Source organism: Cariama cristata, unplaced genomic scaffold, assembly GCF_000690535.1.
Source record: "Cariama cristata isolate BGI_N322 unplaced genomic scaffold, ASM69053v1 scaffold24252, whole genome shotgun sequence".
In the NCBI taxonomy this organism is placed as follows: Eukaryota; Metazoa; Chordata; class Aves; order Cariamiformes; family Cariamidae; genus Cariama; species Cariama cristata.
In genome coordinates this window covers 2,148-3,027 of record NW_009605848.1, presented here as the reverse complement: position 1 = coordinate 3,027, position 880 = coordinate 2,148, and the positions used below count along the sequence as shown (strand labels likewise).

The window sequence follows — 880 nt, the reverse complement described above, 5'->3', positions numbered from 1 at the left end:
CCCCCAACTTCATCTCAGAGAAGATCCTGCTGCGGCTCCTCAAATACTCCGACGTCATCCAGGAGCTGAAGTTTGATGAGGAGAACAAGAAATCCCCGCGCCACTTCCTGTACTGCAAGAACAAGGCAGCCGACTATTTCATCCTCATCCTGCAGGTACCAGGGCGCTGGGTGGCATTGCCAGCCACAGACGTGGGGTCCCTTGGGTGAAGGCTGTGATGGGGGGGTCTCATCGAGCCCAGTGCTGCGGGATGCAGCTTACAGAATCCGACGCCGTCTCTCCCTTGCAGGGCAAGGTGGAGGTGGAGGCCGGCAAGGAATGCATGAAGTTTGAAGCAGGAGCTTTCTCCTATTATGGGGTGATGGCCCTCAGCCCCTCTCCTGGATCCGGTAAGCACCCGCCGATTGCCTGGGTGCCAGCAGGAGCAGAGCCCTCACACCCTGTTTTAGAGTTGCCAATGGCAATAGGAGATGCTGGAGGCTCTGAGCCCCCGGCAGTGCCCCCTGAGCCGTCCTGGGGGGCTGCGTGGCCAGCACTTGTCCTCAGGGAGACACCTGAGCGTGTCTGGCAGCGGGCAGAGGGTCCGTGCCCAAGTCGGATGCTGAAAACCCACTGCCCCGCTTTTGGGCTGCCCTCCCGTGCTGCCAGGCTCTGTGAGGGGCCAGACACCAACCCTCGCGGTTTGCCTTGGTGTCGTGGGGTCACCAGCGCCCATCCACGGGCACCGTGAGTGGCGGAGGTACCCGCAGCCGCCCTCTCCTTTGCCCAGAGGCTTTTCTTGACCTTGTCCTCTGCGTGTGTGTTGTGTTGTCCGTCTCTCTGCCCTAGCCCTCCCAGCCCAGCCCCGGCGCCCATCCACAAAGCGAGGGTCATTATTTGC

At 61.6% G+C, this 880-nt stretch overlaps 1 protein-coding gene across 1 annotated transcript in view; it reads left to right on the top strand.

The window, feature by feature from the left end:
- Positions 1-880, top strand: part of LOC104158491 (metal transporter CNNM4-like) — a gene marked incomplete at its 5' end in the record, with an annotated part of 7,899 nt that overhangs the window by 5,415 nt on the left and 1,604 nt on the right. The window contains 2 exons of the mRNA XM_009696158.1: positions 1-155; positions 290-450. Of these exons, the coding sequence (XP_009694460.1) occupies positions 1-155; positions 290-450 (316 nt within the window). The remainder of the gene's footprint in view (positions 156-289; positions 451-880) is intronic.